Below are 12466 nucleotides of genomic sequence, written 5' to 3' on the forward strand. Positions count from 1 at the left end.
CCTCTTTCTCATACACACATATATGTATGTATTTGAACTTTGTCTAAATTGCCACATATAACACAAAAAATCACAAACTTAGAAAAGAGATCATATTTAAGAATGAGTGCTTAATATAACACTGTTTATGATACTTATAGATTTAGCTATAACTATAGATTCAGAGCAGCTGAGGTCCATTTACACACACACACACACACACACGGCACAATTTTGCCACCGTGGCAACTAAGTCATGCTAACCAGCACATTCCCATGAAATTCCAGTGTAAGTAGGGATGACGTTTTAGGGTCCTGAACAAGAGGTAATATGCTATTAGTGCTGACTTGATAGCCATGCTTTGATATTTGTTAAATCCCACCATTTAGGGAATAAACAGCCATTTCACAGCAGGAAAAGGTAAGAGCCAGGCATTTATGCAAAATCAGTTGCATGAAAATCACTTTCTACAGGGATGGAGCTATAAAGTCTGTCACATTCAACTCTTTTCTCACACACCTTCAATAGCTTTGACTCTTCACGCTGCTCTTTCATTAGCAGTTTGGGAGAGCTGACTCCACTAATAATTCTGAACACAGTTTCTGTTACAGAGAACAAAGACTACCTCAAGATGGGAGGGGGAGAAAAAAAATCACACATTTTTCTGCAGCTTTCAGACTGATATCTAGATGTCCATCCTTACTGAATCCCATAAAAGGAAAAATAAAGTGTATCATGGGGATTTTATAACACTATTTGCAAGTGGCATATATCCAAAATTGTATGCAAAAGATGACAGCCAGTCCTCAGAATTCAATGGGACCACATGCACAACTAAGGACTATTTAACAACTGCAAGAGGAGCTCACTAGTGTGTAATACCCAGGTTGAAAGTGCCACATCTGGCGAGTCATTTTTATCACTGGTTTGACTGTGCTTAGTAAGTCATTATCTGTTCATAGGTTTCATTTTAAATAAATGTTATTTCTAGTTATTTTAACGGCTGGTATTTTAGTTCTTCCACAGCAACAAAATAAGACAGGACTCGGTTTCAGTTTTAGCATATGTTCACATATAACATGCAAAGGAAAAAAAAGAACTTAGAGACTACAGTGTAGCCAGAGGAAATATGATAATTTTCTTGAGGAAAATACTATATAGTTGTCTTCATGCTGTTTTAATTTAACCAGAAACACAAGAATATAGGAATTGCCTTCCTCTAGTAGACTAGTAGATCAGGCAATGGCCAGAATACCGGAATAAGGTGCAAGGAAACTCATAGTGAGTAGTTATGTAATACTCTGCATACAAGGCAAATCTCTTCCTAACTCCTATTGTGCACTGAAACATGAGGCTTTAAATCTCAAATTACAAAAAGTGGCAAATTATTTTGCCTGAACCTGCAGCCACTGAAGTCAACAAAGCAGGATCAAGCACATTATCTACTCACAGGATTTTCTTTAAAGAAAATCTTAAAGCTCGTATTTCAGTGACATCTTGAGGCGGTGAGTTCCACAGGTTAATTGTGGGTTGCATAAAAGCATATTTCCGTTTTACCAGTGGAATTTCACTTTCAGTGAAGATCCTGCTGTTCCTTTACTACAAGCATGGCTACTCTACTGGCATTCGTTACCCCACACACTTTGGCCATGTTGCCTTTTCCGTTCTCTCCCCAAAATGAACAGTTCCAATATTTTCAATGTCTACCCAAGTGAAAGTCTTCTAAAATCTCAAATCCTTTTTGTCTTGGGTCTCTGAAACCTGCCCTTCCTCCCTCCCTGCACCCATCCCCCACACACTTCTGCTATGTATTTTTAACACAGAATGATTAAAGACACTAGTCCAGCTGAGGATGCCTTTCATATATAAAATGGCATTTAGATTTTCAGTGTTTTACATCCTCTTTCTTATGGGCTCATGCATTCTACTTGCTTTCCTCACCCAGTCTACTCATAGCACAGTCAAGTGGTCTACTACTTTAAATAAAAGGTACATATTTTCTCACTGCACAACAACAGGAAAAAAAATCACCTTGTAAATAAGAGATATTAAGAAAACGAAACCATAGGGCAACATTTGATGTTAAAGGTATTATATGTGGTTACTTTGAGTTATATTGTTCACAAGCTGACTTCCAAAGCGCTATTTTAGTACATTTACTACCACAATATGCTTTTGCAAAGTCTGCTAGGTTGCCCGCAATGCTTAATAGTGAGACAAGAGGGAGTACAGATCTGACAGAGAAAAAGAAATATAAGTACTTTATTTACTATTGGAACATTTGCAATTTAAAGGGAAATCAAGCTGTTTTACATAGAAAACATCAATCCCTTTAAAATGATGTATCCATTGATGCATATCAGCTTTTTTTTTTTTATCAGGATAACTAATAGTTTACAAGAAAAAAAAAAATCTGTAAACTGCCTGGAAGGTTGTAGAGCTAGTTAGCTGTAAATGCTGGAATCAATTTAGGTTCATTACTACTCACAAAACCTATACAATATTGGACAAGAGTATTTCAAAGTAGTCCAATTAGCACATATCAGGTATTCCAGTCTTTCACTTTTTCTTTTAATATCCCAGACCTCAATGGAAGTAAAGCTAAGACAACAGTTTGTACAGTCCTTTAGTGGCTTTGATATTTCATTAGGCAATTTCATGTGACCTTTAATTTTTAGTGCAGTGTTTCCAATTTGTATCACTATCACTTTGGAAAGGGCTGTCGTAAGTGTTTTTAAAACTCCATTAATCTCGTTTAACAAACTGGAGCTAGTGAGCTTCGTGGCAGAGAGCCTTGTGGGAGAATTCACCTGTTCTACTCGCAAAGAGAAATGACACATTTTAAGCACTACACTGTCATTTCTCTTTGTTGCGATACTTTGCAAGTGTTTTTAAAAGACTCACAATAACCATATGAGAAAGCAAAATGCTGACTTAATTCCTAATAGCCCAAAAAGTAGAGATGGTGATATATAAGGATCTCCCATGTACAAGATAGAAAAATAAATAGTCTCTATAACGTTTTTTTTTCCCGTACATAAATAATATTTTGAGGTATAGTCAAAATATTTTGCTCTCTTTCATAGTAAAACGTGCTGTTGTATTGGACACACACTTACGTGCTGTTGCTAGGAAGAGACAACTGTGCTATAACCTAATCCCTCACTATTTAGATATGGACTTATGAATCCCATATTTTTATTCTAAATTTAAGTTCAGCCATCGTAGCTAATGCCCTTGATGCTATCTCAAATTGCTGTCATTACACGGATCGCTAGAAATTGGAGGTAAGAGTAAAAAAAAAAAAAAGAAAAGAAAAGAAAGAAAGGAAAAAAAGGTTCAAAATTAGATGATGGATAAAGGTTTAATCAATTTAATTTTATCACCAAATCCAGGCCCTTCCTCTTGAGCTGTCAGGAAATGAGATAAGCAGAGCACATCTTGAAGCACGACACAATACTGTCGTGGGAAGGAGTTGTGTCCCTGAACCTAGCCAAGATGAAACATGCTCATTTATTACTTTGGCATTGCAGGGTGATGAAGTGCCAAAGCTGGTTTCCTCCCTCCATCCTTAGCACAATCTTTCTATTTCATTAATTTTTCATGGAATTTCATTTCACAATAATCTTGCCTCTCTCACCCATCTGCTGCACTTACTTGGTTTATTTTGTCAACTTGTATTTCTTGTCCCAGAGTATCTGTAGCAAGCACAGGTCCCTCGCTCTCTCTATTGAAGCATCTGAATTTGCATTAATACCTGATTTACGCTCCCCCTCCCAGGGGCTTCTGAAAGGGTGGCCCTATCAGTATGTTCAGAATATTGTAACTCTCTTCTTATTGTATATTGTATTGTATATTGTAACTTTAGTCTACTTTTAAACGTTTTCATCTGAAAACAAACTTTGTTCTTCTTTTTAAAAACATTTTTTTTTTAAGGAGGTCCTTATTTCCCTTTCTGTTTCTACACAAAATACGTTCAGGGCACTGGAGAGAATTCTGTCAATAAGCTATTTGGAATCGATTATATTTCAGACACACGCCTACCTTTGGAAAACAAAACAACTTGGAAAACACACCTCAAGCCCAGTAAATTCATGATAAAACCACTGAACATTAAAATGGATTTATCTAATACGCTAAACAAAATTTTCTAGTTGGGACATGCCACACACATATATTAAAAACTAGATAAATAAAAATGAAAACTGCCACAGAACCACCAACAAGAATGTGCTGCTTTTCTGGCAAACATCTGTATTTATTTTACATCTGCTCTTTGAGAAATTAGGTCTTTTACTTACCATTAGGTGTTAAAGCCATCATTTTCTAAACAAGTGCAAATATTCCTACCTATAAATAGCTTACAAAATAACTGCGGATAACAAAATATTTTAGCCTCTTAATGCACTTTCTGCAAGTAGTGTAAAACTAAATGAAATCTCTGTGTAAATACGTTTGCAGCGTGATGTGCACTGCATGGACAGTTAGTGATACCACTAATAGCAGGGTCTTATTAAACCCCAAGACACATCCACTATAAACATAAAAATAAAGAAAATGTAAGGTAATAACTGAACAGTATCTCTGAAATATATTTGAATTTGTGCTGTACATTAGAGTTACACTCTCTACTCTCTGGTCTGCATATAGAGAAATGCAGCCTCTCCTTCTTACAGTATGTCCTTTCCATTTTGTTTTATCCTAAATAAACATGGAAATGTAGCTAGTTACCGGATGGAGTTTGCTTTCCCCATTGCAAGTGCCTCTGAGGAAACTCCTGAAACAGGGCGCCTGGGTAAATGAAATGAAAAACAGAGCAAAGAATTGTAAACAAACAAGCCAAAAATTCTCATTGACAGTATAGGAAAATGAACAGAAAACTGGAAAGTAGATAGGAAGGAGGAAAATAATGGGATCAAATATGGAGTAATATCTGCTTATGCTCCAAGGCATACCAGGAAGCATAAAGGTGTTTTATAAAGCAATACAACTTAATCACCTGGCATGTAAACACCTGGCATGTAAACACATAGAATATCAGTATAATAGATGTATTTGTAGAAATAATCTAATAAAATGGTCCTTTGAAGACTGTCTTTGTATATGTTTCATTTTCTGATAGTGATTAATACTCAATTAAGATTTAGCATTGAACAAATGTTCCTTTGTGTAAATTTGTGTTTCTACACACACAGACACACATATGGATGGATATACACACTTGTTTTTTCCCTTTAAAACACTAAAATATGCTTTCTGTAAAGACTAAAATACACACTGGAGAACAGTTAAGTGCATACTTTTTCATGTAATCCTCTATAAAGGTTTTCTCAATTGATTAAAATAAATCACATACTGTACATTATCTGCAAAACATTGGAACTCAGATTTATTTATGGAAAATGCATTAATTTATGGAGTTGAGAAACATTTTTCTTGTACTTAACTTTTAACACAACACCTTTGTAACAGAATTTGTTTAACAGGTCTTAGTAGAAATAGGTGACCAGGATAGCAGGTAAATACCTAAAATAATAAAATCCAACAGGTTTAATTTTAGATAGATCTTATATTATAGCCTTCACTGCTAATGTATATTCATATATGGATATGTATGTATGTATGTATTTATAAGCCTATGAGGGGAAAATAGTATTATCAATGTATCTGTCCCTTGTCCCTTGTAATAGAGACATGAGCCAGTTAAAATATTTTTAAACCAGTTACAAACATATATACACCAGGAATCGAACTCTTTATGAAGTAAGTCTAGTATTGGACCAATAAATAAAATCCGTTTTGGAATTCCACCTTACCTCCCAGACATGTATTCCACAAATAGTTAGCATTTAGCAAGGTCTGTGTTTCTAAGGTATTCACCTTCCATATTATTTTAACAAAACACAAAGCTACCTACAAAACTGCAGAAAATACAATTTTATTAAAAAGATCCTTGCTTTTGTTTATTGTCTTATAAAGTAAAACTAACAGGTGTGATTGCCTATAAAACAAACAAAACATGGGAATCTTTCCTTCATACTTAAATGAATTATTGACTCATTTCTCTGGCCAAGTTTAGGGTAACTAAAGCTGCAGCCAAGTTTAACTTCCTGAAACAGTAGTTTTGCTTAAGTATATGTAACTTATTACAAAGTCAGTACAGCAAGGTTTAGGTAAAAGCACAAGAATCTTTCAAATCCACATAAATTGTGTCTGGGGCTTTTCCCTAGCTAAGTACCTCAGACAACATTTCTTGTGTAATGCAGCACAAAAGCACAACTCCAGAAGTCCCTTTGGTATCAGATGTTAGAAAACATTAAGGATTTGGGGAAATAAATCAAGGGCATAGGAACACCGCTGTGTCCCCTCCTGCCCCCAACCCTCATTTCAAGAATGTGTTCTTATTTGCAGGTTTGTTAGTTTTACTTCAGTTACTGAAATTTTGGAGTTTATCAATGAAAGGGTAAACATAAAATAATGACAATTAAATTGCATAGACTTCATCTTTTTGTATTTAGCCAGTTCATTTCAAGTTGCCCTAGAAAGCCTGTTCTGAAACCTTTGTTTCACCCACTGGTTCTGACATGAGACACTAATTAAATGACACTTGGATAATTGACATTTAGGGCCTCCAAACTGCACGTTTAATTTCCAGAATCAGAAGAAATAATATGCCCAAATGCTGGAAAACATCATCTTGAGCTGATGAGCTAGGTGACAAAAACTTATCCTAGGCCTGCGTAATGATGACAATTACAGATTAGGTGAAATTTAGCGCTCTTATAAACACCATGGTGTTAACATCTTTGCAAACTAATAAATTGCAGTTAAGCGTTTATGACATTCTGCTTATTACAACAATTTATTTTACTTCAAAGTATGTACAGTATCTACAGTAACTTTAACTGTTCAGGCACAGCACCAAGAATCTGACAGTAGTCTCATCCTTTATGGGAAAAGGGGACAGCTTTGAGAAAAGCTTTAATCTTAAGCATACTCACAACCTGCAATGACATCCTGTAGAGTGATTCTTTTTTTGGGTGGGGGTTAGGATTAGCAAAAATACAAATCTATTATTTCTATAATAAAGATTTACTTGTAGAAGTGGAGCAAATTTAATGCATTTGCAAACTTTATTACAGCAAAACTCTTTGAATATTAATAACAAGGCAAAAAATGACAGTGTGCCTGTAGCAACCTGTCAGCAAACAGTTTTCTCATCACCCTGATTTCTAGCTTGTTTCACTACCAACAAGATGATGGATCCTCTATCCTGTTTCAGATACTAATTTATGCTCCATAGGATACACGCACATGAGACATATTAGACAGTTCTGTCTCCTTGTAAACGGTTATAGGACAAAATTAAGATAAATTAGAATGTGTTGTATGTTCACAGAAAGCTAGTGTCAGTGGTATGAGCATCTGAATCTAAAGGCAATTTGTAGTTTCAAAAACTGGCAAATGTATCTCTTCCTTTTATGCCCTTTTTGTCCATCTAGGACAGCTCACTGTATTATTTCATGAAGAATCATGTGATAATGTTACCTCTGACAGGGTCAAAGGAAGCAGTGGCGATGGACTGTAGAGTTGTACTGCAGTACCTGGATAATTAAACCAATTCCGACCAGTACAAAGAAAGAAGGAAACCAAACATTTCCCCTTTCCTTTAACAAATAACAGTCCCTCCTTTTTTTCAGGCATTCCCTTGCATGCAGCAATTACAAGACCCTCTTTGTTAAACAAGCCTACAAGGAATTACAAGGTAATTCACACTCCCGGTACCCACCAGTCTGTGGAGACAGCATCCCAGAGGCTGCCAAAAGTGCACATCTTCAAAACAAATAGACAACAAAAGCAGCAGCAGCCCAGAGACAGAGTGAGAGCGAGAGAGAAAGACAGAGCAAGAGGAAGGGAGAGAATGAGAGAAAAGAAAGGGAGAAGGAGAGCATATCTTACCTTTCCTCTTTGATCTCCTCCTCCTCCTCCTCTTGGACTTGCATTTGAGTTGACTACCTGGACCTCCAGAAGCTCTGTTGTTCCCCAGAACGGATGTCATGACTGTAGTTTGGTAAACAGGGAAGCACAGGGGGGTTTCTGTCTTGTATAATGTCACCTTTTTTCTTTCTTGTTGCTGCTTTCGAGATCTGTGGGTAGGCTTCACTTTTTAGTACTGCTTTTTTTTTATTGTTCTAATTATTGTTTGTCAGTAGCTGGGTTGCTGGGTCTGGTCTTCTGAGCTGGCATGCTTACATGCTGGTAGTGAGAACTGTGGGAAGGTACAGACTGAAGCTGTTCAAGAGCTCTGACTCAGGCTGCCTTCCTTTATCAGGGCTGTAAATGCACTGCTTCTACTTTTTGCACCTCTGCTAGTTGTTTGGCACCAGCCACTTTGAAGCCAATCATGCAGGGAGCTTGTCTATTTGCTGCTGCAAAGTCTAATTAGGTCCAATCACAACTGTCTCCTGGCTCTGACATCAGCACCACCAGCCCTCTCCATCCCCTGTCAGCTTGCAAACTCAGCTCCCATTTGGGCTGACGGATATGCCTAGGACCTGATAGAAAGGCAGGGAGAACTGCACTGTAGGGAATAAAAACATACTGCCAGTTTATCTGGGAGAAGCCTAAGGGGCAGCTTACAAGAAGGGATGCTACAAAAGGGATTTCAAGCCTCTTTTATTTTTTGCTTTAGACCATATGGACACTAAGCATTGTGCTTCCAGACGCACAGAAATGCTCTGTTTTCCCCAACCGAATAGTTATTACTAGTTCATTTATTGCACTGCTTATTGTTTCAAGGGGAATGGTGTGGGTTACTATTGAAGCAATGCTGAACCCACAACCTTATGCAAGAAGCCAAGCTTAACATTTCCCAGTGAATCTCTAGTTGTTCTTCAGGCAAAGGGTTCACAAAAAGATGTGTGTGTCGGGACTCAGATTTATTTCAAACATATTACAACACGACGTTTCTTTTAGGAAACTGTGTGGCAAAGCTTATAGGGAGAGAGAAAAAGATGGCAAGCACATTCTTGGGAAAAAGCTTGAATGTAAAACCTTGCCTTCCTATGAAGAAAATAAAAGTTATACAGCAGACAGGGTACTGACTGAATGAACAAGGAGCCCCTGCTCCCTTTCTGGGCCTTCTTAGTTCTCCTCCAAATTTAGAATATGCATCTGGACCCCTCAGCTGCTATCCCAGAAGAGAAAAAAAAAATCAAGAAAAAATATACTAAATAATTAATATCATCATTAGTGTCTGCTCCATTTGTAATAAGCCATAGAAGTACAAGTGTAATAAGCCATATTGGGCCCTTTTAATTTAAAACTTCCTCTCATCTGCATGTAGGCTACATCCCCTGCTGTGAAGTACTTATACTAACTTTTCCAGTGATTGGAAACCATATATGTTCAAATGATTTTGGTTCCAGAAACTGTGTGGGTACACTGACCTGTACCCTACTTTGATTTTCATTTAATTAAATACAAAAAAGGAGTAAAAATAATGTTTTCCTTGAAAATGATAAAGAATCCTATAAATCATATATAAATGTCTTAATATGACTAACGTGTGACCTCATGCACATCAGGAAAAACAAGCTTTGTAATGTTGAGTACTGCATTCTGGATACAAAAGTATTTTAGACATTGCCAAAATAATCAACACTGCACAAGACACAGAGAAGGCAGCACCTGCCCGGATGACTTTATAAAAGAAAGCCCCAATCCTCTCAGAGCAAAACAAACCACAAGTCTGAATTTAGACCAACAGCAGCTTAAAGTCAAAGAAATGTTATCTGCCCCTGTATGGAAACAGGATCTGTGTATATACATACATCCCTTTGCAGAATATTGTATGCTTTCCGAATCACTTGTACATGCCCATCATCATGTAGGAGCAGTGAAATGTTTGACCTGCTAGAGAGCTCAAATAAACAAATCCCTAAAGGGATTTTCCCCCCACCATTTTCTGGCTCCGGAGGCATATGAGTTGATATGCATGGGGGGCAACCAGAGAGACTATTCCATCCTCCTGCATTTTTGTCTTTGACTTTCTCTTCTGGCTATTCCAAGCCTAAGCAATGTTTACCTCATCTGCAATTTGCACTTTATTGTGAAACAGCGATGCCAAAGAATAACTCTGGCTTACAAGTCCAAATTCGGCTGCAGTAGTAAGTAATCAAACTTAGAAACCATCTTGGAAAAAATTGGCATCCTGTATCTATGCACGAACAGGTTATAAACTCTAAAAGAGAATCATGTGTCATTTAAAAACAAAAAGATTTATAGATGGTAAGGGGCTGGAAAGGACCTCGCAAGATCACCGTTATATGGTAATGCCTGAACATTCACCAATTTCTAGTACAGAATTTAAACTTCAAGTGTTCTTTTATTGTTCCAAAATGTTATTGTATTTTAATTGCTAAGAAGATTGGAAGTGGAGTTTTGAAATGTTATGGGATCGGTTGTCTTTGTGGCATTGCCAGTCCCCAAAGAGGGCATTCCACCAAACCAATATGAAAAATGTGACAGTCTGGCCCACTCTCAAAAAAACATCACTTGGTGCTAACAATCTCATGAAATACTTTCATTTCCAAGCAAGGTTATCAAAAAAGCAAGAACAAGCCAACTTCAACAACACCTGAGCTCTGCTGATGATACAGTTTCCTCCCAGGAAAGCTTCAGGGCAGTTCATGACAGTGAGGCAGCTCACGTTATACAGATGAAGAACCCTCTTATAGCCCAGGTCAGTAGTGAAGGTCAGGACTAACCCCTTACAGTCAGACAACTGCTTTTGACATCATCAAGCACAAAATGTTGCACAACTGGCCAAGGGTGACAGGATTCCTTAAATTTGCTATGTTCATCCCTCTCCTGGGAGAGCAAACAGCGTCATCTTCTCTACTAGCTCAATCCTGTGTCCAAACTCTTATTTAAATTGCACACAAAACTTCTAAGGGGAATCAAGACAGTAAGTACTTGGACTGCTCTGGTCTCCCTCTCACCTGAGGCAGAAGACACCTATCCTAACTCATTTCAAGCACTGCGAGAAAGACAAGGGGCTTAAGGTCAAATTAGAAAAAGGAAACTGAGGCAATGTTAGTTAGAGAAAAGTGAATGTGACAACTACTACAACTTCTCCCTAAACTATGGACTAATAATCAGCAGAGTCTGCAGGCTTGCCCAAATACCGGTTTCCCTCGCTTTATGCAGGCTCTGTATGTGCAAATTTACTCTATGCAATGCCCGTTTTTATACCAAAAAATTGTTATATGCAAAGTAAATTCACACTTATATGATTGGTATGGTGGAAGCCCACAGTCAGCTGCTCTGTGTGGTGCATCGTGGGAGTGACGTGCACCAAAATATAGTTTCCTGAGTGGATCTGTGCTCCTCGCTTGTTGTCTGCGACACGTGCTCCTATAGTTGCCATCCCCATTATGATACTGCCCTGTGCTTATGTCCATGAATGACTGGTGCCTCCCGTGACTGAGGGGACACAATTTGTGGCTGGTAGCATTGGCGGTGAGGTGGTGAGTGGCGACCACCTGCAGAAGCTGGCGATGGTGCTGGCGGGGAGGGAGGGGGTTGCAAGCGGCAATCAGCGACTACCCACAGAAGCTGGCGGCAGCTTCAGCAGGGGGTAGGGGAGGGGGATGGGATTGGCGATCAGTGACCACCCACAGAAGCCAGCAGCAGTGAGTGGCAATCGGTGACTGCCGCAGAATGCAGCAGCAGCAATTGGCAACTGCCCGCAGAAGCTAGCGGCAAGGGGGAGGGATGGCAAGTGGTGACCGCCTGAGGAGCCGGTGGTGTTGGCCAATCTCGGGGGGGGGGGGGGGGGGGGGCCCGTCCCCCCCCCATACCCCCCCAACGTCCCCTCTGCTTGCGTGTACTGTCTGCTGTTGATGAGTACCAAAAATGTCTTGTAATGGTGGTAGAAATGGGTCTGGGGTGGGGAGTCCAGTCAAGGTCTTGGAACTTATCCCTATTTGTTACATTGTAAAGTGGGTTCTCTTTATGTGAATTCAAGTTATGCGCCATTTTCCAAGAATGCGTGTACATCATAAAATGAAGGAAAGCTGTATAGATAATTACCAAAAATACCCTATGTCATTTTGGTCTAGCAAATAGGCTTTTTTTCTTAAACTGTTCTATGAGACTCCAGCCACAGTGATCCTTCCTTCATTACCTGCAAGCTGGGCAATTTTAGACTGCACTATCTAGTGCTAAAGGCAATGATCTTTAGGAAGCTGCGCCTAATTTACCACCTCAAACAGCTTTCTATGGGTGCAGCCACTGCTTCCCAGCAGCTTGCACTGCATTCGTTTAATTCTGAAGAATTAGCTAGGTCTGGGGTTGTTTGATGTGTAAGAGATTCCTACCAGGCTTATGTCCATGCTATCTGAAGGACTGACACTTCTTTTGTGACCTACCACAATAGCAGCCCATATACCACGTGACTATCAGAGCCTACATCCCATTACT

At 38.6% G+C, this 12466-nt stretch overlaps 1 protein-coding gene across 1 annotated transcript in view; it reads right to left on the reverse strand.

Annotated features, from left to right (window-relative positions):
• ADARB2 (adenosine deaminase, RNA specific B2 (inactive)) overlaps nt 1-8308 on the reverse strand; it is a 478856-nt gene extending 470548 nt beyond the window's left edge. Inside the window, exon 1 of the mRNA XM_025205749.1 lies at nt 7940-8308. Coding sequence (XP_025061534.1) covers nt 7940-8039 — 100 coding nt within the window. The 5' untranslated portion in view covers nt 8040-8308. The remainder of the gene's footprint in view (nt 1-7939) is intronic.
• Between the last annotated feature and the right edge of the window lie 4158 nt (nt 8309-12466).

The sequence above is a fragment of the Alligator sinensis genome, unplaced genomic scaffold, assembly GCF_000455745.1.
Source record: "Alligator sinensis unplaced genomic scaffold, ASM45574v1 scaffold370_1, whole genome shotgun sequence".
Classification (NCBI taxonomy): domain Eukaryota; kingdom Metazoa; phylum Chordata; order Crocodylia; family Alligatoridae; genus Alligator; species Alligator sinensis.